Source organism: Ranitomeya imitator, chromosome 3 (assembly GCF_032444005.1).
Source record: "Ranitomeya imitator isolate aRanImi1 chromosome 3, aRanImi1.pri, whole genome shotgun sequence".
NCBI classification, from domain to species: Eukaryota; Metazoa; Chordata; class Amphibia; order Anura; family Dendrobatidae; genus Ranitomeya; species Ranitomeya imitator.
The window spans coordinates 437,946,700-437,973,316 of NC_091284.1; the positions used below are offsets into that span (position 1 = coordinate 437,946,700).

At 42.8% G+C, this 26,617-nt stretch overlaps 1 protein-coding gene across 4 annotated transcripts in view; it reads left to right on the forward strand.

Moving 5' to 3' along the window:
- TRIM37 (tripartite motif containing 37) overlaps positions 1-26,617 on the forward strand; it is a 218,767-nt gene that overhangs the window by 135,727 nt on the left and 56,423 nt on the right. For all 4 annotated transcript variants that reach the window (XM_069757342.1, XM_069757340.1, XM_069757341.1 and 1 more), the window contains exon 19: positions 16,132-16,437. In XM_069757342.1, coding sequence (XP_069613443.1) covers positions 16,132-16,437 — 306 coding nt within the window. The remainder of the gene's footprint in view (positions 1-16,131; positions 16,438-26,617) is intronic.

Genomic DNA, 26,617 nt, shown 5'->3' on the forward strand with positions numbered 1-26,617 from the left:
CTGTGGGTCGCCGCGCAAAAAAGAAATAATAATCAAAACCTGTTGAATAGGATTACCAGAAGAATGAGGTTTCAAGGCCAAAAATAGCTTACAATTATTTCTGAAGCTCAGGAACTTAGTTCTGTCACCAAAAAACAAATCAGGAATCGGAATTCTTGGTTCTAGCATCGATTTCTGATCAATAGTATCTTGAATCTTTTGTACATTTACAACGAGATTATCCATTGAGGAGCACAGAGCCTGAATATCCATGTCCACAGCTGTGTCCTGAAGCACTCTAATGTCTAGGGGAAAAAAAAGACTGAAGACAGAGCTAAGAAAAAAAAATGATGTCAGGATTTCTTTTTTCCCTCTATTGGAAATCATTGAATGGCTCCTTGTACTGTTATGGCTGGCAATCAGGCAACACAGCGTGCAGTAATCAGCGCACATACAGAGATCTGGCAATAACCCAAAACAATAGGACGAGCTCTGAGACGTGGAATCTCTGTAGACTGCAGTACCTGATCTATCCTCACACAACTGGAAGCAGCAGTGGATTGCGCCTATCAACTACCTATGCAACTCGGCACTGCCTGAGGAGCTGACTAGCCTGAAGATAGAAATACAAGCCTGACTTACCTCAGAGAAATACCCCAAAGGAATAGGCAGCCCCCACATATAATGACTGTTAGCAAGATGAAAAGACAAACGTAGGAATGAAATAGATTCAGCAAAGTGAGGCCCGATATTCTAGACAGAGCGAGGATAGCAAAGAGAACTATGCAGTCTACAAAAAACCCTAAAACGAAAACCACGCAAAGGGGCAAAAAGACCCACCGTGCCGAACTAACAGCACGGCGGTGCACCCCTTTGCTTCTCAGAGCTTCCAGCAAAAGATAATAACAAGCTGGACAGAAAAAACCGAAAACAAACTAGAAGCACTTATCTAGCAGAGCAGCAGGCCCAAGGAAAGATGCAGTAGCTCAGATCCAACACTGGAACATTGACAAGGAGCAAGGAAGACAGACTCAGGTGGAGCTAAATAGCAAGGCAGCCAACGAGCTCACCAAAACACCTGAGGGAGGAAGCCCAGAGACTGCAATACCACTTGTGACCACAGAAGTGAACTCAGCCACAGAATTCACAACACTATCCATCCAGAACCCTTATCTGCAGATATTTGATGATAGGTTGGTTTTGAGGCTTGACCCAGGGTTTCTTCCCAAGGTAGCCTCAGTGTCAAATATTAACCAAGAGGTCGTTCTTCCGTCTTTTTGCCAGTTTCCTAAAAATCAAAAAGAAGCTTTCTTCCATAACTTAGATGTTAGGGAGACGGTGTTGAAATACTTGGATATGACTAGGGCCTGGAGACAGGATAGTAATCTCTTCATCCTGTACGGGGGTCCTAATAGGGGTAAAAAGGCATCAAAATCCACTATTGCCAGGTGGATTAGATCCACTATTACCATGGCCTATCAGGCGCGGGGAAAAGTTCCTCCTGATAGCCTTAAAGCTCATTCATCCAGGGCTATGGCCGCGTCTTGGGCTGAAAAAGGGGGGGCCTCAATAGATCAGATTTGTAAAGCGGCATCTTGGTCTAACATTAGCACCTTTTCAAAACACTACAAATTAGATGTAGTCTCTTCTCAGTTAGCTTTTGGCAGGAAGGTGCTTCAAGCGGTAGTCCCACCCTAGAACCAGGAAGTCTCCTTTGGTACTTCTCCATGGTGCTGTCAGGTGGTGACCTGGAAAACGGTAATTAATCTTACCGATAATTGTATTTCCAGGAATCCATCCTGACAGCACGGATAGTTCCCTCCCTAATACAAATACGTGTTATACTTATGTGAAGTAACATTGGTGTTAATCTTGTTATGTTCAAAATAAATTTTCTGTTTGCATCCATCCAGATGTGTTACTTTGGAAAATCACTGAAGGGTGGAAGGGGGAGGGTACTTTTAAACTCTCGTGTTTCCTGTCCCACTGCGAATAAGAAGGACGTCCTCCATGGTGCTGTCAGGATGGATTCCTGGAAATACAATTATCGGTAAGATTAATTACCGTTTTTTGTGACGTAGCAACGATATCGTTAACAAAATCGTTATGTGTGACAGCGACCAACGATCAGGCCCCTGCTGGGAGATCGTTGGTCGCTGGGGAATGATCAGGACCTTTTTTTGGTTGCTGATCACCCGCTGTCATCACTGAATCGGCGTGTGTAACGCCGATCCAGCAATGTGTTCACTGGTAACCAGGGTAAATATCAGGTTACTAAGCGCAGGGCCGCGCTTAGTAACCCGATATTTACCCTGGTTACCATTGTAAAAGTAAAAAAAAAAAAAAACAGTACATACTCACATTCCGATGTCTGTCACGTCCCCTGGCGTCAGCTTCCCGCACAGACTGTGTAAGCGCCGGCCGGCTGTAAAGCAGAGCACAGCGGTGAAGTCATGACGTCACTGCTGTGCTCTGCTTTACGGCCGGCGCTAACACAGTGGACGCTGGGGGACGTCACAGACATCAGAATGTGAGTATGTACTGTTTTTTTTTTTTTTTTTTTTTTTTTTTACTTTTTCAATGGTAACCAGGGTAAATATCGGGTTACTAAGCGCGGCCCTGCGCTTCGTAATCCGATATTTACTCTGGTTACCCGGGGACTTCAGCATCGTTGAAGACAGTTTCAACGATGCCGAAGTCTTTCCCCTGATCGTTGGTCGCTGGGAGAGCTGTCTGTGTGACAGCTCCCCAGCGACCACACACACAACGACTTACCAACGATCACGGCCAGGTCGTATCACTGGTCGTGATTGTTGGTAAGTCGTTTAGTGTAACGGTACCTTAAGTCTTGGGGTCAGATAACAGCCTAAATGCTTCTGCTAGATAATCCCCCCGATCCTGTACCACTATTCTTCCCCCCTTGTCTGCCATGCGGATGACAAGGTCTGGATTTTAATGCCTCTTTTTCTTTTGGGGTGAGATTGGATTCCCCCTTGCAATGTGTAAAAATTATTTTGTCCAGGTCGTTTGAAACAAGATCAGAGAAAGTTTTCGGATGATGGACTTGACTTTGGATGGGGTAAAAATTAAACATTCCTTTTGATCCTGTATGATAAATAGGATCTTCTGTGATTTTGGTGCTCTGGAAAGAGTTTCCTTTGGAGATTTTTTATATGAAAGCATGCAGTTCATACTTCATAATAATTTCTTTACCTTTCAAGATACTCTATACCATCAGATACTTGGGACCGCGATGGGCTCGAAGGTGGTGCCAACTTATGCAAATTTGTTTATGGCCATCTTCGAGTCCATCTTCATATACAGCAGTATACATGCACCCAACATCAACATTTACAAACGTTACATAGATGATTTATTCTTTATTTATGATAATTCAAACAATGATGTGGGGTCATTCCTCAGGAGCATTGAAGATAACACCTGGGGTTTGGGTTTCACCCCCGTAGAAAACCCTGACACAGTTGACTTTCTTGACCTCACTTTTTTTCATGACAATATAAAAATTCATACAAGAACCTACTTCAAACCTGTGGATGCGAACAGTTATGTCCATTATCAAAGTGGACACTACACCAAATGGTTGAGGAATATTCCACTCAACCAATACAAAAGAATCAAGAGGAACTGCAGTATAGACATAGATTTCATTAACCAATCAAAAGTTTTATCACATAGATTTCTTGAAAGAAGTTACCCCAAAAAATTGTTCCATAGAGCCTTCTCTGAAAGCAAAAAAATAGAACAGATAGACTTAATCTCTAATAATATAAAAACAAAAAAAACAGCATCTGATACTAAGTTCAGCTTCAATTTTATTACCACTTTTTCAGCCCAGAACAAGAGAATTCGCCTGGTTCTGAAAAAACATTGGGGCATACTTCTTAATGATCCCATATTGTGGAAGCTTCTTCCCAGCAATCCCCCGATAACGTTTCGAAGGGCCCCAACATTGAAAAACATGTTGGCCCCCAGCCGGCTAAAGAAAAAAGAGGATCTCAATCCCTCTACAAAAAATCCCAGACAAGGCTCCTATAGATGTGGCATCCCGAGATGCCTATGCTGCTCCAGCATCATTCATGATGCAAAAACTTTTACATCAGACAGTGGAAAGTCAGATGAGTTACAAATCAAATACCATTTCACTTGCCAATCCAGTTTTGTCATCTATGTCATTATATGCGAATGTAAGAAATTATATGTGGACAGGACAATGCAACAGCTGCATAAAAGAATAAACTCGCACAGGTATAATATAAAAGAAGAATTTTTACAGCATGGCCTTTCCAGGCATTACGCAATATATCACAACAAAAGGATCCCCTCAGGGTGATCCCTATTGACCATGTCCCCCTTGATAATCCTAATCGAGTCCAGACTCTCAACAGAAAAGAGATCTTCTGGATTCACAAGCTGAACACTATAAATCCCCATGGACTCAATGAAACAACTGATTTGTTCAATTGATTTGGATATTTCTGTGGATTCTGCTCTGTTCCCCTGTAGAACCTCATTATTCCTCTGCATGTTATAACGTTCGTTTTTATTTTTTTTTTTTTAGAAAGAGAAGGAAGGGTAAGAAAAGGGAAGAGAAAGAAGGGAAAAAGGAAGAAAGGAGAAAAAAAATCTCAGGGATTTTTTGGGGAGTTTTTTGTTTTCTACTGTTATCACTTTGATTTCACAGACTCTTGTGAAACTACCACCAAACAAAACAATCCAATCAAATCCACCCATGGCTCAATGGTTCAAAACATCAGTAGCAGGGTCCTGACAGAATACATTTTTTAACACCGTAGGTTCTAGCACTCCCCCAGCTTGCAAAAGTTATTCATTTGCTTAACTGCTCTTTTTAATGTGCTTTTTTTGTATTTAGATTTTTACATGTATGAGCAATGGTTTTAAGTGCTATACGCAATTATATTTTATGATTGTTTCCTGTGTTTTATGATGTACATATGTATTTGAACATGTGTTTAAGTCAGATTCCCCACCCACTGGGTGTGGAGTTTTTTTTTGTTTTTTTTGAAAGGAGGCATCTCCATGTGCCTTCTTTTGCTATAAATACAAGACCCTGTATGTGTATAGACTGTCCTGAGGAAATGATGTGATCACGAAATGCGTAGAAATAAAGCCTATTCTCTATTACATCTATTTGGACTTCTCTGGTACATTATCCTGACAGGCGAGCAGCGCAGTCCTATGCCCCATTCTCTTCACCTAGCAAAGGATTATCACATCGGGGCTTGCAGCAGCCGCCAATGCAAAGTGCAGTGGTTGTGTCTTAGGCTACTTTCACACATCAGGTTTTTGGTTTCAGGCTAAATCTGGCAAATTTGCAAAAAAACTGATCCGGCGTAAATTGTGAAAAAACTGATGCACTGGATCTGTTTTTTAGCTGGATCCGGCTCTCTTTACTGCGCATGGATGAGAGAGAGAGAGATTGAGAGAGAGAGAGATTGAGAGAGAGATTGAGAGAGAGATTGAGAGAGAGAGAGATTGAGAGAGAGAGAGATTGAGAGAGAGAGAGATTGAGAGAGAGAGATTGAGAGAGAGAGAGATTGAGAGAGAGAGAGATTGAGAGAGAGAGAGATTGAGAGAGAGAGAGATTGAGAGAGAGAGAGATTGAGAGAGGGAGAGATTGAGAGAGAGAGATTGAGAGAGAGAGAGAGATTGAGAGAGAGAGAGAGAGATTGAGAGAGGGAGAGAGAGATTGAGAGAGGGAGAGAGAGATTGAGAGAGGGAGAGAGAGATTGAGAGAGGGAGAGAGAGATTGAGAGAGGGAGAGAGAGATTGAGAGAGGGAGAGAGAGATTGAGAGAGGGAGAGAGAGATTGAGAGAGGGAGAGAGAGATTGAGAGAGTGAGAGAGAGAGAGATTGAGAGAGAGAGAGAGATTGAGAGAGAGAGAGAGATTGAGAGAGAGAGAGATTGAGAGAGAGAGAGATTGAGAGAGAGAGAGATTGAGAGAGAGAGAGATTGAGAGAGAGAGATTGAGAGAGAGAGAGAGATTGAGAGAGATTGAGAGAGAGAGATTGAGAGAGATTGAGAGAGAGAGAGAGATTGAGAGAGATTGAGAGAGAGAGAGAGAGATTGAGAGAGAGAGAGAGATTGAGAGAGAGAGAGAGATTGAGAGAGAGAGAGAGATTGAGAGAGAGAGATTGAGAGAGAGAGAGAGATTGAGAGAGAGAGATTGAGAGAGAGAGATTGAGAGAGAGAGATTGAGAGAGAGAGATTGAGAGAGAGAGATTGAGAGAGAGAGATTGAGAGAGAGAGATTGAGAGAGAGAGATTGAGAGAGAGAGATTGAGAGAGAGAGATTGAGAGAGAGAGAGATTGAGAGAGAGAGAGATTGAGAGAGAGAGAGAGAGAGATTGAGATTGATTGAGATTGAGAGAGATTGAGAGAGAGCGAGATTGAGAGAGAGAGCGAGATTGAGAGAGAGAGCGAGATTGAGAGAGAGAGCGAGATTGAGAGAGAGAGCGAGATTGAGAGAGAGAGCGAGATTGAGAGAGAGAGCGAGATTGAGAGAGAGAGCGAGATTGAGATTGAGAGCGAGATTGAGAGCGAGATTGAGAGATTGAGATTTTTCCCATGCCAGAATCAAAAACAAAGCTTCTGGGCATGCTCCATGTGTAAAAAACGGATTCGGTAGCCGGAAACGTTAATTCACACATCCGTTCCATGCATTTATTGCCGGAAACGTCCCTTCAGGCTTTTTCGCCGCACAGAAAAAACGCTGCAGTGAACGTTTTTTGTGTCCGGCAAAAAAGCCTGAAGGGACGGATCCGGCACAAAACTGATGAAACGCACGTCCTTCAGGCACAATCCGGCGCTAATACAACTCTATGGGGAAAAAAAAAACGGTCCGTTTTTTTTCAAAAACTGCCGGATTGTGCCTGAAACAAAAAACCTGATGTGTGAAAGCAGCCTTACACAACCATAATAGGAGAGTGAATTTATACGATCTCTCATGAATATTCCCTTTATCTCGGATAAGACCCTATGTGCGCTCTATATTCCTTCTAGCTACAGAGGAAGGAACTCCAAATGGAGACTGCACTGATAAAGAAATCACCGACATAGTTTGGGATCTCCATTAAAACGAGGAGGTTTGGCCAAACGGGGAGAGGGATGAGGAGCTAGAGCTGGTGTAGGTACAGATGCGGCCGACTGTAAGGAAAGAAGTCGACTATCGACAGATGCCATATAACCCAGGATATGGGACTGGGCATCACGCTGCTGTGCCTGTTCTTGTTGCAAACTGGCCAGCTGGGAGGCATTCCCCGGATCAGAGGACTGGGGGGCAGAGAGACGGGAGTCCATAGATTTCATAAAGGACATCATCTGGGTCTGATTCTCCCGCAGGAAAGCAAGTTCTTTCTGAGCAGCCGCAGATCCAGCTGGATCCATGGCCTTTGCGTACTATAAGAACTTGAGTAGTGGACCCTCTGGGTCGTGGCTTCAGAGCCCCCTAGGACGAGCGGACCAGATAGTGCCACCCCCTGTACATGGAGTGTTTAGGACAGGCCCAAGGAGGGTGAAGCCGCAACTGCCGGAAACAAAGGGGCGACTGTGGGATGGACCAGAGAAGAACAAGACGGAAGAGAGATGGGACCACAGAGGTGACCAGAACGGCAGAGACAAAAGACGGGCAGGGCTGCAAAGACAAAGTACTGACCGGTATGGCGAAGACACACAATTGGCGGGGAACAATAGGAACACAGGACTGGCAGAGACGGCAGGAACACAGGACTGGCAGGGATGGTAGAAACACAGGACTGGCAGGGACGGCAGGAACACAGGACTGGCAGGGACGGCAGGAGCACATGACTGGCAGGGACGGCAGGAACACAGGACTGGCAGGGGCGGCAGGAACACAGGACTGGCAGGGGCGGCAGGAACACAGGACTGGCAGAGACGGCAAACAGCAAAGAGTCAAAGCGTGAAAAGCAGAGACTGGAGCCAAAGAATCTAAAGAAACGCCATCAAGAAGCCAGCGAACGCAATAGACGCAAAGGCGTCTTACCTGGACAGATGCAGGAAAGAAGTACCCGACAGGCGTCGACATATTGGAGGCGGAGCCACCAGGTCACGACCTCCCAGAAGCCACAACGACGAAAGGAGCGCGTCTGCGCATGCGCGGACCGCAGAAAGGACGAGCGCCTGAAGGAGAAGGAGGATCGGGAACGCGCCGGCCGGACAGGTAAGTATGAGGCGGCGTAACACAGTGCATGATCTAACCAACGTGTCAATGCAGCACCAACAACTTATAAAGCATTGCAATGCTCGTGCATTACAATGCTTTATAAAGTGATCAGACTGAAAAAATTAAAGTACAATAGTGGGTCTAAGAAAAAAGAAAAAAAATAGGAAAAATAGTTTACAAAAAATCACAAAATGATATATATATATTAGATCAATTCATTAAGAGGTGTAGTTTTCTAAATTGGGGTCACTTATTGGGGTGTTTTGCTGTTCTGGCTCCTTGCCTTCTAAGTTTTGCTCTGTGTCTCAAAAGTAGTTCCCAATTACATGCAGGGTATTGATGTACTCAGGAAAAATTGCACAACAATCTGAGAGATCCATTTTTTCCTATTAGTTCTTATAAAAATAAAAAATTTGTGGCTAAAGCATTATTTTAGCAGTAAAAAATATAATTATTCATTCTTCACTGCCCAATGGTATAATTTTTTGTGAGGGCACATGTGATGTCAACATGCTCACTACACCCCTAGATTAATTCATTCATAATGCTCGTGCATTACAATGCTTTATAAAGTGATCAGACTGAAAAAATTAAAGTACAATAGTGGGTCTAAGAAAAAAGAAAAAAAATAGGAAAAATAGTTTACAAAAAATCACAAAATGATATATATATTAGATCAATTCATTAAGAGGTGTAGTTTGTAAAATTAGGTCACATATGGGTGTGTCTGCTGTTCTGGCACATCAGGGGCTCTGCCAATGCGACATGACACCCTTAACCATTCCAGCAAAATCTGAGCTCCAGTATGGCTCTTCTTTCTGAGCTGTGCACTGTGCCTCAAAAGTAGTTTTCCCCACATATTGGGTATCTGCATACTCAAGAGAAATTGTACAACAAATCTAACCCAAGAAGAGGTGCGAAACCGGCTAAATAAGATTAAAATAGATAAATCTCCGGGTCCGGATGGCATACACCCACGAGTACTAAGAGAACTAAGTAATGTAATAGATAAACCATTATTTCTTATTTTTAGGGACTCTATAGCGACAGGGTCTGTTCCGCAGGATTGGCGCATAGCAAATGTGGTGCCAAAATTCAAAAAGGGCTCTAAAAGTGAACCTGGAAATTATAGGCCAGTAAGTCTAACCTCTATTGTTGGTAAAATATTTGAAGGGTTTCTGAGGGATGTTATTCTGGATTATCTCAATGAGAATAACTGTTTAACTCCATATCAGCATGGGTTTATGAGAAATCGCTCCTGTCAAACCAATCTAATCAGTTTTTATGAAGAGGTAAGCTATAGGCTGGACCACGGTGAGTCATTGGACGTGGTATATCTCGATTTTTCCAAAGCGTTTGATACCGTGCCGCACAAGAGGTTGGTACACAAAATGAGAATGCTTGGTCTGGGGGAAAATGTGTGTAAATGGGTTAGTAACTGGCTTAGTGATAGAAAGCAGAGGGTGGTTATAAATGGTATAGTCTCTAACTGGGTCGCTGTGACCAGTGGGGTACCGCAGGGGTCGGTATTGGGACCTGTTCTCTTCAACATATTCATTAATGATCTGGTAGAAGGTTTACACAGTAAAATATCGATATTTGCAGATGATACAAAACTATGTAAAGCAGTTAATACAAGAGAAGATAGTATTCTGCTACAGATGGATCTGGATAAGTTGGAAACTTGGGCTGAAAGGTGGCAGATGAGGTTTAACAATGATAAATGTAAGGTTATACACATGGGAAGAAGGAATCAATGTCACCATTACACACTGAATGGGAAACCACTGGGTAAATCTGACAGTGAGAAGGACTTGGGGATCCTAGTTAATGATAAACTTACCTGGAGCAGCCAGTGCCAGGCAGCAGCTGCCAAGGCAAACAGGATCATGGGGTGCATTAAAAGAGGTCTGGATACACATGATGAGAGCATTATACTGCCTCTGTACAAATCCCTAGTTAGACCGCACATGGAGTACTGTGTCCAGTTTTGGGCACCGGTGCTCAGGAAGGATATAATGGAACTAGAGAGAGTACAAAGGAGGGCAACAAAATTAATAAAGGGGATGGGAGAACTACAATACCCAGATAGATTAGCGAAATTAGGATTATTTAGTCTAGAAAAAAGACGACTGAGGGGCGATCTAATAACCATGTATAAGTATATAAGGGGACAATACAAATATCTCGCTGAGGATCTGTTTATACCAAGGAAGGTGACGGGCACAAGGGGGCATTCTTTGCGTCTGGAGGAGAGAAGGTTTTTCCACCAACATAGAAGAGGATTCTTTACTGTTAGGGCAGTGAGAATCTGGAATTGCTTGCCTGAGGAGGTGGTGATGGCGAACTCAGTCAGGGGGTTCAAGAGAGGCCTGGATGTCTTCCTGGAGCAGAACAATATTGTATCATACAATTAGGTTCTGTAGAAGGACGTAGATCTGGGGATTTATTATGATGGAATATAGGCTGAACTGGATGGACAAATGTCTTTTTTCGGCCTTACTAACTATGTTACTATGTTACTATGTATGGTGAATTTTCTCCTGTTACCCTTGTGAAAATAAAAAGTGTTTAAAAAAAATTTGTGAAAAAAAAGGTTGTTTTTTTTCCCTTCCATTTTGCTTCAGTTCCTGTGAAGTGCCAGAAGGGTTAATAAACTTCTTGACGGTGGTTTTGAGTACCTTGAGGGGTGCAGGTTTTAGAAAGGTGTCAATTTTTGGTATTTTCTGTCATATAAGCCCCTCAGTCACTTCAAATATTATGTGGTCTTTAAAAAAAATGGTTTTGTAAATTTTGTTGGGAAAATTAGAAATTGCTGATCAATTTGTAGCCCGTCTAACTTCCTAACAAAAAAAAGGTTAAAAAATTGTGCTGATGTAAAATGGGAAAAGTTTAATGGCATAAAAATTAGGTGTGAAATACAATATGTCAATAAAAAAACATTCTCAGAATCTGTGGGCTCCTTTGAAGCATTCCAGCATTATTACCACATAGGGGGACACTGGTCAGTATTGTAAAGTTTGGCCTGGTAATGAAGGTGAAAACATGTTTGGCTGTGAAGGGATTAAACCACTCAAGTGTTGCTGAAACAGTATGCTTTAGGTCATTATTTTATTGGAAGGTGAACCTCTGTCCCAGTCTCAAATCACTGACTGACTGCAACAGATTTTGCAGGAGAATATCCCTGTATTTCATGCCAACCATTTTCCCTGTTGCTGAAAATCATCCCCACAGCATGATACTGCCACCACCATATTTCACTGAGGGGATGGGGTTCTTAGGGCGATATGCTTTGTTGGTTTGGCACCAGACATAGCATTTACCATATTGTTCAAAAGTTCCATTTTGGTCTCATCTGACCACCGCACCTTCCGCCATACAAGTATACATTTGGGGAGTCTCCCACATGTCTTTTGGCAAACTCAAATCGAATCTTACAGTTTTTGTGTGTAAGTAAGAAATTTTTTTTTGCCCACTATTCCATGAAGGCCACCTCTATGGAGCGCACGGCTTATTGTGGTCATATGGACAGATACTCCAGTCTTTGAAGGAGCTGCAGAGTTCCCAAGCAGAGTTACCTTTGGTCTCTGTCCTGCCTCTCTGATTAATGCACTCCTTGCCCGGGCTGAGCGTTTTCGTGGGTGGCCCTTTCTTGGCAGGTTTGTTGTGATCCATGTTCTTTCCATTTGACGATAATGGATTTGATGGTGCTCCAGAGGATCATCAGAGATTGGGATATTTTTTTTTTTATAACCCAACCCTGATTTGTACGTCTCAACTTGTCCTTGACTTGTTTGGAGACCTCCTTGGTGTAAGTGGTGCCTCTTGCTTAATGGTGTTGCAGCCTATGTGGCCTTTCAGAAAAGGTGTGTATGTACTGATAGATCATGTGACACTTAGATTGTACACAGCGGGACTTACTTTCACGAAGCATGTGACTTATGAAGGTAATTGTTTGCACCAGAAATTGTTAGGGGCCTCATTACAAAAGAGGTGAATACATATGCACATGCCAATTTTTAGTTATTTGATTCCAGAAATTTAATTTATCCTTAGATTTGTCGCTTCTGCAACTGTCTCTGGAGGGAGATGGCTGGGGGGGTCGCAGTTGCATGGGTGTGTGCTGCTATTTAAGACTGCCCCCTTTGTATTAACTACACCTGGACCCGTTGAAGCATAAGGAGTACGCGAAACGGACATCGTTCACCACTGAACCGGCTCCCCCGCATCCATGTTTTTAACTGTAATTAATTAAATAAATACGATTTTTTTACCGGACAGCAGAGTGACATCTCTTCACTACTTCTTTGGATTCTATGAATAAATTCCCTTAAATCTATTAAGACATCTCTTAATTTGCTATGCACATCACTGGCAGCACTTGCTCCAGAAAATCAAGTCTATGGAAGCTATGAAATATTCCTGTAATTTACCGCAATTTGTGTCCATGCCCAGTTTTAACCCCTTCCCGACCTTTGACGCAGCGTATGAGTCATGAAAGCCTGTGCCAATACGACCTGTGACGCAGCATATGCGTCATGGTCGGATCGCTCTCCTGCAGGCCTGGTGAAAGGGTTAACTGTAATTTCACCCGGCCTGCAGGGACAGGGGAGTTGTACTTGATCCCAGGGGGGGTGCCTCCGTGGCTACCGATCACTCTGATTGGCTGTTGAAAGTGACGTTTCACTTTCAATCAGAGCGATAGTAATATTTCACAAATGAAAATTGGTGAAATATTACAATCCAGCCATGGCCGATGCTGCAATAGCATCAGCCATGGCTGGAGATCGTGATCTGACCACCGCCACCGATCTGCTTCTCTCCGTCCTGTCATTTGCTGTCCTCCGCTGCCCTCCGTCCTCCTGTTGGCTCCCCCCGCAGTCCCGATTTCCCCCCCTCACCTCATACTTACCGACCTCCTGTGTCCGTCCGTCTGTTCCATGGGCGCCGCCATCTTCCAAAATGGCGGGCGCATGCGCAGTGCGCCCTCCGAATCTGCCGGCCGGCAGATTTGTTACAGGTACATTTTGATCGCTGTGATAGGTTCTATCACAGCGATCAAAATAAAAAAAATAATGAATAAACCTCCCCTTTATCACCCCCATAGGTAGGGACAATAATAAAATAAAGAAAAAAAAAAAAAAAAAAATTTTTTTGATATAGATATAGAGATATATATATATATATATATATATATATATATATATATATATATATATATATATATATATATATATATATATATATATATATATATATATATCTATATATATATATATCTATATATATATATATTTTTTTTTTTCTTTTTGCCCCACTAGGGTTAGGGTAACGGCTAGAACTAGGGTTAGAATTAGGCTATGTGCACATGGTGTGGATTTGACTGCGGATCCGCAGCGGATTGGCCACTGCGGATTCGTAGCAGTTTTCCATCAGGTTCGCAGTACCATGTAAACCAATGGAAAACCAAATCCGCTGTGCCCATGGTGCGGAAAATACCGCGCGGAAACGCTGTGTTGTGTTTTCCGCAGCATGTCAATTCTTTGAGCGGATTCCGCAGCGTTTTACACCTGTTCCTCAATAGGAATCCGCAGGTGAAATCCACACAAAAATCACTGTAAATCCGCGGTAAATCCGCAGGTAAAAGGCATTGCCTTTTACCTGCGGATTTTTAAAAAATGGTGTGGATAAATCTCACACGAATCCGCAACGTGGGCACATAGCCTTAGGGTTAGAGTTGAAATTAGAGTTAGGGTTGTAATTAGGGCTAGGGATGGAAATAGGGTTAAGATTAGGCTGTGGTTAGGGTTAGGGGTGTGTTGGGGTTAGGGTTGGGATTAGGGTTAGGATTAGGGTTACGGGTGTGTTGGGGTTAGGGCTGTGGTTAGGGGTGTGTTGGGGTTAGGGTCGTGATTAGGGTTATGGCTAGAGTTGGGATTATGGTTAGGGGTGTGTTGGGGTTAGTGTTGGAGTTAGAATCGAGAGGTTTCCACTGTTTAGGCACATCAGGGGTCTCCAAACGCAACATGGCGCCACCATTGATTCCAGTCAGTCTTGCATTCAAAAAGTCAAATGGTGCTCCCTCCCTTTCGAGCCCCGACATGCGCCCAAACAGTGATTTACCCCCACATATGGGGTACCAGCATAGTCAAGACATACTGGGCAACAATTATTGGGGTCCAATTTCTCCTGTTACCCTTGTAAAAATAAAAAATTGCTTGCTAAAACATCATTTTTGAGGAAAGAAAAATGATTTTTTATTTTCACGGCTCTGCGTTATAAACTTCTGTGAAGCACTTGAGAGTTTAAATTGGTCACCGCACATCTAGATTAGTTCCATGGGAGGTCTAGTTTCCAAAATGGGGTCACATGTGGGGGAGCTCCAATGTTTAGGCACACAGGTGCTCTCCAAACGCGACATGGTGTCCGCTAACAAATTGGAGCTAATTTTTCATTCAAAAAGTCAAATGGCGCTCCTTCCCTTCCGAGCCCTGCTGTGTGCCCAAACAGTGGTTTACCCCCACATGTGAGGTATCGGTGTACTCAGGAGAAATTGCCCAACACATTTTAGGATCCATTTTATCCTGTTACCCACGTGAAAATGAAAACATTGAGGCTAAAATAAATTTTTTGTGAAAAAAAAAACTTTTTCATTTTTACGGATCAATTTGTGAAGCACCTGGGGGTTCAAAGTGCTCACTATGCATCTAGATAAGCTCCTTGGGGGGTCTAGTTTCCAAAATGGGGTCACTTGTGGGGGAGCTCCAATGTTTAGGCACACAGGGGCTCTCCAAACGTGACATGGTGTCCGCTAAAGATTGGAACCAATTTTTCATTGAAAAAGTCAAATAGCGCTTCTTCCCTTCCGAGCCCTGTCGTGCGCCCAAACAGTGGTTTCCCCCCACATATGGGGTATCGGCGTACTCAGGATAAATTGTACAATAACTTTTGGTGTCCAGTTTCTCTTTTTACCCTTGAGAAAATAAAAAAATTGTTGCTAAAACATCATTTTTGTGACTAAAAAGTTAAATGTTCATTTTTTCCTTCCATCTTGCTTCTGCTGCTGTGAAGTACCTGAAGGGTTAATAAACTTCTTGAATGTGGTTTTGAGTACCTTGAGGGGTGCAGTTTTTAGAATGGTGTCACTTTTGGGTATTTTCAGCCATATAGAGGTGGTCCCTAAAAAAAAAAAAAAATGGTTTTGTAAATTTTGTTGTAAAAATGAGAAACCGCTGGTCAAATTTTAACCCTCATAAATTCCTAGCAAAAAAAAAAAATTTGTTTCCAAAATTGTGCTGATGTAAAGTAGACATGTGGGTAATGATATTTATTAACTATTTTGTGTCACATAACTGTCGTTTAACAGAATAAAAATTCAAAATTTGAAAATTGCGAAATTTTCAAAATTTTAGCCAAATTTCCATTTTTTTTCACAAACAAAATGCAAAAATTATCGCCCTAAATTTACCACTAACATGAAGCCCAATATGTCACGAAAAAACAGTCTCAGAACCGCTAGGATTCGTTGAAGCATTCCTGAGTTATTACCTCATAAAGGGACACTGATCAGAATTGCAAAAGCGGCCAGGTCATTAAGGTCAAAATAGGCTGGGTCATGAAGGGGTAAAAAAAAACATCTTGAGCATTGGTGGGAAAAAAAGTTGTAAAATTCTGGGCAAATGTGTCATAACTTGATACTCAAGCCAGCCAGGCATCGCATCTGGCTAGACAAGCAAGGCTCATAGTCCCCAGCTAGCTTTTAAATGTAAAAGAGAATATGAAGGAAAGGTAGGTACAAAAATTGTATTACGTTTTAGCAAGCTACATTTTGAAAAAGTGAACTTGATCTTTACTGTTGTAAATTTTGTTCAGTTATCGATGTTCTAATGCCACAGTTCTAACATATCATGCTACTTTTCTTATGCTTTCAGCTTCCTGTTCTCGTAAAGACAGAGACACGCGAACACAACAGACATCTTGGCGTGTGTCTCCAGATTTGAAGATGCTGAAGAGGTACAAGTCTCAGGTCCTTGAGGTGCGCAGCAAGCTTTCTGCTGTGAAGAGCCAGATATGTGAAGTCAGAAGCAGTAGCACTGGGCCTAATGAAGGGCAAACAAATTGCCCCGGGGAGCTGGATACTTTAGCAATGGGAAACGGGGAAGGATGCAGCAAGTTGCAAGAACTTGGAATGGAGTTGCTTAGAAAATCTTCTCTTGCAAGCTGTTATGTGAGAAACTGTAAGTCTGAAATTGCTATACAGAATGTTAGTATTCATGTTTAAAAATGCACAGTGGCATGTAAATGTTTAGGCACCCCTCTCCAAAATTGCTGCTATTGTGAACAGTTAAGCAAGTTTAACATGAAATCATCTTTTAAAGGCCTAAAGTTAAAGATAGCACATTTCCTTTGTATTTTAGGGGGAAAAAAATATTTTCATCATTTACATTTTCAAAATTGTAAAAAGGAAAGTGGGTAATTGCAAAAGTTTGGGCATCCTGCATGGGTAGTACCTAGTAGCACTCCCTTTTGAAAGTATCACAGTTTGTAAATGATTTTTGTGGCCAGCCAAGAGTTTTTCAATTGTTGTTGTTAGAGGGATTTTCACCCAATCTACCTTACAAAATTCTACCAGTTCTGTGAGATTACTGGGTCGTCTTGGATGCACTGTTATTTTGAGGTCTATTCAGATTTTCAATGATGTTCAAATCCGGGGACTGTGAGGGCCATTTTAAAGCCTTCAACTTGCGCCTTTTGATCTAGTCTATTGTGGATTTTGATGTGCGTTTTAGGATCATTATCCATTTGTAGAAGCCATCTTTTCAACTTCAGCTGATTTTAAAGATTGTGTTATGTTTGCATCAAGAATTTATTGAAAATTTTCTTGAATCCGTTCTTCTTTCTACCTGCTAAATGTTCCTTGTGCCATAGGCTGCAACACAACCCCAAAGAATGATTGATCCACCCCCATGACCAATGGTTGGAGAGTTGTTCTTTTCCTGAAATTCTGTGCCATTTTTCTCCACACATACCTTATGATCATTGTGCCCAGAGAGTTCATTGTGACCACAGGACTTGTTTCCAAAATGCATCAGGCTTGTTTAGATGTTTTTATGTACTCTTCACGCTGAAGTTTGTGAAGACACAGGAGAGGTTTTCTTCTGTTGACTTTCATGAAGGCCATATTTGTGCAGGTGTCTCTGAACTGTAGAGCAGTGTACCACAACTCCAGAGTCTGCTAAATCTTTCTGAATATCTTTTGCAGTGACGGGAGTTCTGTTTTGCTTCTCTGGCAATCTTCCGTGCAGCTCTCACTGAAATTTTGCTTGGTCTTTCAGATCTTATCTTTTTCCGCCATAGTTCCTGTTAACTGCGATTTCTTCATTACATTTTGAACTGAGAAAAGAGAAACTTGAAAACGCTTTGCTATCTTCTTATAGCTTTCTACTGCTTTCTAGATAATCCACCATTATCAGAGTGCTAGGCAGCTGCTTAGAAAAACCCATTTCTGCTATTTTTGGGCACAAAGTTAAAGGAGGCTGGGGTTTTATAAAGCTGGGACATTTACATCACCTGGCTTTTCCCAATAATGAAAGAATTATGGCTTATTCAAACAGGCTAATTAAGGTCTGAAAACTTGTTCAAAGTTATTTCAGCACACAAATCCCCAAGGGTGCCCCAACTTTTATATCTGCCCATTTTCTTTTTTGGTAATTATTAAAATGTAAAATATGAAAAACTATTTTTTTTGCTTAAAATGCAAAGGAAATGTCCTCTTTAATATCAGCCCTTTTAGAAATCATTTCATCTTCAACTTGCTTCACCGTTCACAATAACAGTAATTTTAACCCGGGGTGCCCAAACTTTTACATGTCACTGTATACCTGAGATTCTCAGTCCATCTTTCTATCCCTTTTAAAGTTTGGGAAAAGGTAGTGAATTTGTTGGCGATCATTTTTTTTCCTCCTCTCCATTATTCCTTTTCATATACAGTCTTGTGGAAAAAAAAGTACACGGTATTTGAACTCAATGGTTTTACGTATCATGACATATACAGTGATGTTGAAAGGAAATCTGGTCTTTTTTAAAAGCTCTTAAAATTAGGTAAATGCAATATTAGATGCACAACGACCCACAACAAATTACACTGTGTCATTATTTACCAAAACCCAGACCAGAATGCAGAAAGTGTGTGAAAAATGAAAAATATTTAGAATTGAGAGTCCTCAGTGGTTGATACCTTTTAATGGCTTACTGAAAAGATAGTAACAAATTGCAAGCTTTCGAGACGCTCTTCCATCAGGTAAAGACTAAAAGAAATTCTGAAGAATCGCATATTTATGCATAACATAGCATAGAAAAAAAAAGGGAAAAACCATGGATAAGACAGGTGACATGAAGCAGAATTACCATGAGTGATAAACAGTTATGTCCATAAATATTGGGCCAGTTCTTAGATAAGGATTGTTTTATTGGGGTCTGGTTCTGTTGTGATGGCCCCTCATAGTCTGAGGGGCAAGTTCCTTAGTTGATGTAAAAAGACATAAATCCGTGCGACACATTCATTCCTGCAGTGAGTGTCAAAGGTCGTCATCAGTTTATATTCCCAGACTCTCCTGTCTCTCTTAGATTTGAAGCTACCTTTTAACACAAGTAATTTCATGTCCATAATATTATGATTTGGGAGACAAAAATGTATTGCCACAGGTAGATACATTCTTTTTTCTATTATTGTGTGGCAGTGAGAATTCATTCTTGTTCTAAGCTTTTGCCCTGTCTCCCCCACATACAGACCCCCAGTTGGACATTTAGTACAAATAATTAGGTACACCACATTAGAAGTGACGCAGCTGAAAGTACCTGGGATCTTGTAGTCCTGATGTGAATTGGGGATCTTTATCTTGTCCGTGGTCATTATAAATGGACAGGTTTTACATTTTTTCTGGTTGCAAGGAAAGGTACCTGCAGCTGTTGGAGAGGACAGGGAGCTCTTGACAATGATGCTTCTTAGATTTGGGGGCTGCCTAAAACACAGTAGTGGGGGGTCTGGAAAAATGGATTGTAAGCGGGCATCTTTTTGCATTAAAAGGTTGTAATTTACGTGCAGCTCCCCTTAGCACCTCCAGATGTGGATTGTAGGTGACCACTAGATTTACCCGGTTATTTTCTTCTTTAGCTTTGTAATGTAGCAGGTGATTCCTTGATATTCTGGTGGCTCTTGTAATCTAAAACAATTGAAAACCAGATTACAAGAGCCACCAGAATATCAAGAAATCACCTGCTACATTACAAAGCTAAAGAAGAAAATAACCGTGTACCTCTAGTAGTCACCTACAATCCACATCTGGAGGTGCGAAGTGGAGCTTACAGAACATCATCATATCCAAAGTTCACAGAAGTAATAAACTGTGCATGTTGAATCACTAGTACCTACAAAATACCTACTATACAACTTAAACAACTTTAACCATTAGTAGTAAGTCGCCAAAAGAAAAACAGATTTAAATTTGCTCCGCAATGATGTCCCAAAACCACATGCCCTCCCTCCCGTGTATATATCTAATCAGCGCAGACTACAGAGTATGATAAGATGAGTTCCATCTACCCCAATTTTTTTCGAATTTACCTGGGCATCCTCTATTATGGTACAGTGTTCTTTCATATGGGATAACCGAGTTCACCAGGTCAATCCATGCTCCGAGAGACGGGGAGGAGCTACCCATCCACCTTAACGCCAGTACCTTTCGTGCTAAGAAGATCGTTTCTCGAAGGAAGATCCCAGTATGGTGATCCCAGGTCTCTGTATCCCACACCCCGAATAAGCAAGTCAATGGTTCAAGTGGGACAGGGATTGACAATAAAGATGTTAACAATGTCGTGACCTCTTTCCAATAGTGAAAAATTACCGGGCACCTCCATATCATATGGATAAAATCCGCATCACATGTGTAACATCGTAGGCAGTCTGATGTATGGAGGCGACCCATTTTAAAAAGTCGTGTTGGGGTCAAATAAGTCTGATATATAATATATAGCTGGGTCATCCTGTTATTAACTGAGGGAGAAACTTCAGTTGGAGATTCTAGAATATCTTCCCACTCCTCTCCCAGTGTATCGGGAAGAAGTCCCTCCCATTTCTTCTTTAAAGAGTTAATAGTGAGCCCATCTCCCACGGATAATAGATATGTGTATAAAGAGGAAATGAGTCCCTGAGGACCCTGTGATTTGAGAATGCCTATAAGGGGTAGAGATGAAATTGCTCGACTTGCACCCTTATTTCGCATATGTGACTGGAAAGCTGACCTTAGCTGTAAATAACGGAAGAATTGAGATCTTGGGATATTGTAGGTATCCCGTAGTTGTTCAAAGGATACAAAAACCTCCTGGTCATTTATATTGCCCACCGAGAGAACACCATTTGAGATCCAGAACTCAGTAGATGGGTGATTCAGTAATTCTGGGAAATAACTATTATACCACAGTGGCATTTCGGCTATTATATCTGCAAATTTAAGAACTTTTTTAATTTGTCTCCATATTAATCTCGCTTGTCGAAGCATTGGCAGCAAATGGGGAGCACTGACTTTCTCCATTTCCAAAAAACCCAATGGACAGTCAATCCGGGCAGAATGGATTAAATGACTTTCTGAATTAGGTAGGGAGTTGCTAGGCATCCACTTGCTTATCGCCCTAGATAGTATAGATAAAAGTCTGGTAGGGCTGCCCCACCCCCCTTTTTCGGTCTCTGTAGAGTAGATAGTTTGAGTTTGGGTCTGGTCTTCCCCCATATAAAGGACGTGGTTAGGGAGTTTAAGTTTGCAAAGAAAGACTTGGGTATTGGCACAGCACTATGTTGGAGACAATAATTAAATTTGGGGAGCAATATCATTTTAATTAAATTAATGCGACCTGCAACGGAGAGAGGGAGTTTGCTCCAGGTTATAAATTTAGATTTGACCAGGTCTAATAGTGGATAAATATTAAGTCGTAGGTCCAGCTGACTATATTGAGACGTATGAATTCCTAGATATTTGAAACTGGAGACTACAGGTAGTGACGAGAGATTTTTGAGACAGGGCATCGGAGCATGAGACAGAGGCATCAGAGCAGACTTATCCCAATTTATATAGAGACCAGAGAGTTTACTAAAATTATCAATAGTCGTTATTACTCGTGGTAGTGTTTCTTCTATTTTATCCATAAATATGATCATATCATCAGCATAAAGACCGATGATATCCACACGATCCGCAATATTTATTCCTTTAATGTCCATGGAGGACCTTATGCATATTGCCAAGGCTTCTATCGCGAGGGCAAAGAGAGCCGGGGCCAAAGGACATCCCTGACTGGTTCCCCTATGCAAGGTAAAGGAATCAGAGATAGAGTTATTCACAATTACCCGTGCCCTAGGATTCCTATATAGTGTATCTATCCCTCTAATAAATTTGTCTCCAAAACCGTATTTCTGTAGACATGCGGAGAGGAAAGGCCACTCGAGGGAGTCAAACGCTTTAGCTGTGTCTAGGGATGCCAGAGCCCAATTATTATCCAATTCTAGGGACCTATATTGAATCACTGATTGGACCCGCCTAATATTAATGGAGGTACTTTTCCCGCGCATAAACCAGTTTGATCTGGGTGTATAAGGTCTAATATGATCGCATTTAGTCTAGTAGCCAATATTTTAGTGCAGATTTTGTAATCTACGTTCACCAATGATATGGGGCGATATGATCCACACTCCAAGGGGTCCTTTCCCTCCTTTTTAAGTACAATGATATTTGCATCATAAAATGTTTCAAGCATAATTTCTCCCTCCCATATATTCTGAAGCACCTTCAATAAAAGTGATGCCAGGTGGTCCCGATATTTTTTATAGAACTCAACGGGAAACCCGTCAGGTCCAGGGGCCTTCCCGGTGGCCATGTCCATTATAGCATGTTCCACTTCCTCCAGAGTAAACTCTGCCTCCATAAAAGCTTGCTGGGTTGGGCTCAGTGAGGGGAATGTTATGTCCGATAAATAGTCTGCACATTCAGGGACCCCAAGACCACTACCCGATTTGTATAATGACTTATAGTAATTACAAAAACATCGAAGAATTTCCTCAGTAGAGGATACCAACGAACCATCGAGTGTCCGAATCTGTAGTACCGTATTAGAGGTGTTATGCTGACGTACTAAAAAAGCTAGGAGTTTACTGGCCTGATTCCCCAATTCAAAATAAGATTGACGGGTAAAGAATAATTTACGTTTCAATTTAGTGTCTATATTTTGAGTGTATAGTCTTTGGGAAGTGAGCCACTCCACCCTGTTGCCGTTAGTTTGATTGGCCACATTGGCGGCTTCCGAGTCTTTCAGCCGTCGCTCTATCTCGTCATCCTCCCCCGCCGTCACCCTTTTTATATAGGAAATTGTAGAGGACAGACATCCCCTTAAATATTCCTTTAGAGTGTCCCAAAACAGATTGAGATTCGAGGGGTCTGGGTGAGTAGAGACAAAGCAGTTTAACTGATCAACCGTTCTATCACTAGAATCTATCAGTTTCAGCCAGAAGGGATTCAATTTCCAAGGTATATTATTATTTGACTGACCGTATTTAAGTTTGAGAATAACTGGACTGTGATCTGATATCCCCCTGTTACCATGTTCGACACTATTCACCCATAGTGCTAGGTCACTAGATCCAAATATGTAATCTATACGGGATAGAGACTGTCTAGTTGATGAATGACAAGTATATTCCTTTCCATAACAAAAAAGAAGACAGCGCCAGCAGCATTGATAAAGGTCATTGTACCGAAACGTCGCCGCAGATGGCAGATTAAATCTGTAAGTCATTTTTCACTGACCGGTGTGGCGCTGTCTTCTTTTTTGTTATGGATTGGACTTTGTAGCTGGGCTGACCCCCTGGCAGTGACGTGCGCCACTAAGCCTATGAAGGCCGTATGGGTGGAGGGTGCGGTTTAACGCATTTTTTGGATTTTTAAGTATATTCCTTTGTCTCAGGGTGACGTGTTCTCCATAGGTCTAACCATCCGCTACCGTTCATAAATGATGCCAATTGAGAGGGAGATTGAGAAAGGGGCCCCCTTGACATCTCGCCGTCTAGTCTCAATCTGTCTTTAAAGGGACACTGTCACCTGAATTTGGAGGGAACAATCTTTAGCCATGGAGGCGGGGTTTTGGGGTTTTTGATTCACCCTTTCCTTACCCGCTGGCTGCATGCTGGTTGCAATATTGGATTGAAGTTCATTCTCTGTCCTCCGTAGTACATGCCTGCACAAGGTGCAATCTTGCCTTGCGCAGGCGTGTACTATGGAGCTTGCGCAGGCGTGTACTATGGAGGACAGAGAATGAACTTCAATCCAATATTGCAACCAGCATGCAGCCAGCGGGTAAGGAAAGGGTGAATCAAAAACCCCAAAACCCCGCCTCCATGGCTAAAGATTGTTCCCTCCAAATTCAGGTGACAGTGTCCCTTTAAGATTGTCCATGACTAAATTAAAGTCTCCCATACAGATAACACTAGCATTAGGATAATTTAGGGAGAAACCCAGTGCCATGCGGAGAACCGACATGCCAGCCAGGGGTGGGTTATAAACACATAATATCACATATTCCCGCATATTAATAAAAGCATGAACAAAAACAAAGCGACCCTCGGGATCGCGTCGTGTCCCTCTAGCCTCCCACCTGACATCCCTATGTACCAACAGGGAGACCCCTCTGGAGTAACTGGTGTGAAATGTGTGAAGGGACCACTGCACCCACGGCTTTTGTGTACACTTAGCCGTGTCTCTGGTCAAATGTGTCTCTACAAGTGCTACAATATGTGGATGATACCTTTTAATTTGTGAAAATACCTTAATTTTCTTTCAAGGAGTCTTAATACCCCGTATATTCCACGTCATACATATAATCTCAGATCCCATATCTACGTTTGGGAAAAGGCATAATATACACCACAGCCTGGGCGGGAATCAGGAACATCACGTAGAGCATAAAGTTATCACTGGCGACTAACAAACATAACAAACAATCAGAACTGGTGTAAAAAAACAAACAAAACAAAATTTGAACAGTGGAGGAGTATAATCCTACAGTCAGGTAGAAAAGGGGATACCCTCACTGGAATCAGCGTCCGGTATAGTTGATACACTCAGCACCCACATGGAGAGCTCCAGATTGTGTTGCCATCAGACAGGGAGAGCTACTCAAGAGCCCGGCATACCAGGCCCCTTGTATGACCGCAACCATTCGGCCGCCTCCGCCGGGTCAGTAAAGAACAAGGAGGAGCCTTCATGGACATTGCGGAGTCGGGCTGGATAAAGCATGGAGTAGATGATGTTTTTATTCCTGAGCTGCTTTTTAACTTCCATAAATCGAACTCGCTGCTTTTGAAGTTCCGTAGAGAAATCCGGGAAGATTGATATAGTGGCGTTATTGAATTTAATAGGGGCCTTCTGCCTTGCCAAGCGAAGAATTGTATCCCTGTCCCTGCAGTTGAGGAGACGTGCCAGAAAGGGTCGGGGCGGAGCTCCGGGAGGAAGAGGTCTCGTTGGGACCCTATGGACCCTCTCCACAGAAAATGTTGAGGAGAATCCGTCTCCCAGGGAGGTTTTAAGCCAGTCCTCTAGAAATTGCTCAGGTTGCTGACCCTCCGAGCGTTCTGGTAGGCCAATAATTCAAATGTTATTACAACGCAATCTGTTTTCCAGGTCATCTGCCTTTTGCTTCCAGGCGTTCACAGAGTCGGTGGCATTTGATAGCTTAGCCTCCATTGGGGCAATGGTGTCCTCTATCTGAGACACCCTTGTTTCAACGTCTGAGATACGCCCTCTCATAGCTTGCATATCATGTCGCAGACGGCCCACTTCAGTATGTACGTCTTCTATTTTCTCAGTGAGAGAAGACCTGGTGAGGGATATGGCCTGCATCAACTGCTCAGATGCTTGTTTAAGAGTCAGTTCGTCTTGCTCTCCTTCCTCATTGCTGTCAGACGATTTTTGCGTTGATTCTGCGTGCGATTATTTCTGAGAGTACGTTTATTATCTGGGGCATCTTCTCTGGCATATTTCCTTAACTTGTCAGCAGGCCCCGTTCCTTTAGAATGATGCATGGTGATTGACAGAAGATCCCCACCAAAGGACCGAACTTATTATTATGGCAGTCTATTCTCCAACAGCAGACCAGATAGGGCCAAACACCGGGACGCACCCCAAGGAGGCAGCGAGCCAGGCAAAGAATCTCAGATATTTGCAAAAGTATCAACTTAGGAATTTGCCCAGGCACCGTGTCCCAGAGCAGCCACAGTTCCCTAGGCAGAACAGCAGGGAGGGGGAATGATCCCTCCAAAGTTATGGTGCCAGCAGGGGTTGTTTGATAAGGAAGATGCAGGGCCCAATTTTCCAGGGCACACACCGCTCTGCCCCCTTTATTATTTCAGGCCAGTAGCTCACCTCCTGAATTGCACCGCGATCGTGCTGTATAGCGCCTCTCTCCTTACTGCTGGAGAGTGCGCTGTAGTAATGGCTGCTGTCCCCCAGGGCCCGCCCGCCGCTCCAGACCCGGCACCTGTCTCCTGCTCCCCGGTGTTCCACAGCGTCCCCGCTGTATGCAGATGTCTGCCGCACTCCCAGGGGATCCACCCGGCTTCGGCCGGCGCTGCGTCCTGCCCGCCGGAGCCGCACTCAAAGATGGCCGCCGCAGCTCAGGGATTTTTGCCGCTCTTCCAGGCCGCCATAGATACCGGCTCTCCAGGATTCTACCGTCGCTGCCCGGGGAGTCGCCGGTCTCCTGAGGTCTCAGGGCACCGTCTCAGCCGGTGTAAGCTGCAGTTCAGGGGGATTAATGGCCGGATTCAGGTCAGGATGATCGAAGCTTCCATAAGGTGCGTCTTCTCTCCTAGCTTACATAGCCACGCCCCCCCCCCCCATTGCGCATGGATTTTGACTGCCTGGTGGGAGGAGAGAGAGACACTGACTGACTGACTGGCTTGCATGCTCAATGTGTAAAAACGGATTCAACGTTCATTCACACATCAGTTCCATGCGTTTATTGCCGGAAACGTCACTTCAGGCTTTTTCGTCGGACACAAAAAAAACGTTGCAGGAGACATTTTTTGTGTCCGGCAAAAAAGCCTGAAGGGACGGATCTGGCACAAAACGGATGAAACGCATGTCCTTCAGGCACAATCCAGCGCTAATACAACTCTATGGGAAAAAAACTGATCCAGCATAATAAAAAAACGGATCCGGATTGTGCCTGAAATAAAAAACCTGATCTGTGAAAGCAGCCTAACACGGTACCAAGATATATTTCTTTCCTCTGTGAAAAATGAAATACACCTTTATTGGATCTATAGGAATTACGAGGGTAAGTAGAAACCAGATTCTGCTAATCAATTGCCCTCGA